A 1,959-nucleotide genomic window follows, 5' to 3' on the forward strand; every position below is an offset into this window, starting at 1 on the left:
CCTTCCTATCTGGGCCCAGAACCAATAGGGTTCTGAGCACCTGGCCCCTAAGACTCCTGGGGGACCTCCTTCCTGCCCGGGAGCCTTGGGAACAGAAATTTCTGGACTTGGTTTTCCAAAGTGAAACAATGGGATGGGGGTGGGGGACAGAAATCTCATCTAGAAAAAAAAAACACACAAAAACGCTAGGCCTTTGTTACCATATCAGTACCCAGCTCAGCACAAGCTAAGGGTGGAAGCGTCTGTCCAGTGCACTGGACAACGTGCCGGCCTCCAGCCCCCTCACTTCCCAGCCTTCACGTCCAAGTTCGGAAGCACAGAGCACTCACGTTTTGTGGTCCCCCACGCTGCATTGTGTCCCACCACCTTGGGTGTTGGGGTCTTTCCTTTTATTTATCCATTTGCTCCCAGAGATGGTTTGTGAAAAGGGAGGATACAAAACTAATATATGGCCAAATATATAGCTACTGGATATAAAAAATGGGGTTTGGTTTTCATTTTTTCTCTCCTGTATGTCCCTCACCCGATTTAGAACTAAATGAGCCCACAAGCTCAACTTTGTTGCAAGGTCAGTATCCCCCTTGCTTTATGGTTTCTCCCCCTCCCCCTCCCTGTCCCCATCTCCCCCGCGCCCTTCCCCTGCCCCTCTGTGTGTTACCTGAGGCTCCTATGTGTCAAGTGGCTTAGAAGATGGCAGGGGAAGCTAAGGTGGTTTACTGGGAGTTGGTGAAACCCTTGCCCACACTTCTCTAGAGGGGCTGGTGGGAGGAAAGGAAAAAAAAAACACATTATTAGCATCTCCAGGCCCAGAGACTCACAAGTTTGAGGGACTGAGTCAGGACCTACAGGAAGACAGCTGCGACCCACTGAGCAGTTTTCATAGCTCGGGTCCTATTGATGGACGCTCAGCAAAATGGCAAATACCAGGTACCGGAAGTTCAAATATTCCCTAAAATGCATCACCTGGTTCCCAGGGAGGTTCTTGGGAGCAGGGGAGGTAGGGGGGTGGGGGTGGGCAGGGCATGGCACAACATGCCCGCTGGTCAGCATGCAGTTGTCTGGAGTGGGATGCCCTTGAGATCTAGTTCAAAGCCTGGCTTTTAGCAGTTCTGTGCTCTGGGACAAGTCACTAAACTTTGCTGAGACTCAGTTTCCTCTTCTACAAAAGGGAATTGATCTGCCTTATGTACCTTAGAGTTGTTCTACCATTCAACTGAGGGCGCGAAGTGAAAAGGCTTTGACAACTGGGCGGTGTGTTTGAATCATTAAAGCCGAAAGGCAAGGGCATCTCTCAGTGTACCCTAGGGGGTCATTAACTCATTTCTCCAGCCCTTCTCCCCAGCCCCCTTGCATCACCCTCCACTTAGAGCCTGTTCAGGTGTCAGACTCCAGCATCTCTTGCCTCTGTTTGTACAGCCCTTCGCATTCTCTCAAGGTCCACTAGCCTAGCGAGCATCATCCATGAGGACTGTGGCCAAGCCTTCGGGCAGAAGTGGCCGAGGTCTGAGTGGGAGAATGCAGCTGTGTATGCTGCTGTCCCCTCCGGAGGGCACTGCCTACCACAAGCTAGCCCGGCAGGAAGGCAGCTGTGGAGACAAGGAGGGGAATGGCTTTCTCCCCCTGCACTCCCACCCCCTGGCCTTTCTCATGCCCCCTCACCCACACCAGCCTGTGCGTCCATTCACATCCAGCTGTGCAATCATTGGAGGAGGGCATTTGGCTTGCAGGGCTGGGGAAGAGGTGGGAGGAAATGGATTATCTGGGAAGCTGACCGATAAAGAAAAATACTTTTATCATGAAAAACTTGGGGGCTGCATTATTCACCGTAGCCATGCAGGGTGCCTTGGAGATGAGCCACAAAGGGGAGAATGGAATAGGGAGGAAAAGTGAACTCAATGGAAACGTTCAGGTTTAACGTATGGCGCCTCTGTGAGAGGCACGTGCACAGATCTGACAGAG

At 52.0% G+C, this 1,959-nt stretch overlaps 1 protein-coding gene across 1 annotated transcript in view; it reads left to right on the plus strand.

Moving 5' to 3' along the window:
• The window catches only part of LOC106695512 (neurotrimin-like), a gene marked incomplete at its 5' end in the record, with an annotated part of 22,303 nt that overhangs the window by 8,690 nt on the left and 11,654 nt on the right, over positions 1-1,959 (plus strand). The window contains one exon of the mRNA XM_014449862.2: positions 533-568. Within this exon, the coding sequence (XP_014305348.1) occupies positions 533-568 (36 nt within the window). The remainder of the gene's footprint in view (positions 1-532; positions 569-1,959) is intronic.

This window comes from Myotis lucifugus, unplaced genomic scaffold (genome assembly GCF_000147115.1).
Source record: "Myotis lucifugus unplaced genomic scaffold, Myoluc2.0 scaffold_1475, whole genome shotgun sequence".
Lineage (NCBI taxonomy): Eukaryota > Metazoa > Chordata > Mammalia > Chiroptera > Vespertilionidae > Myotis > Myotis lucifugus.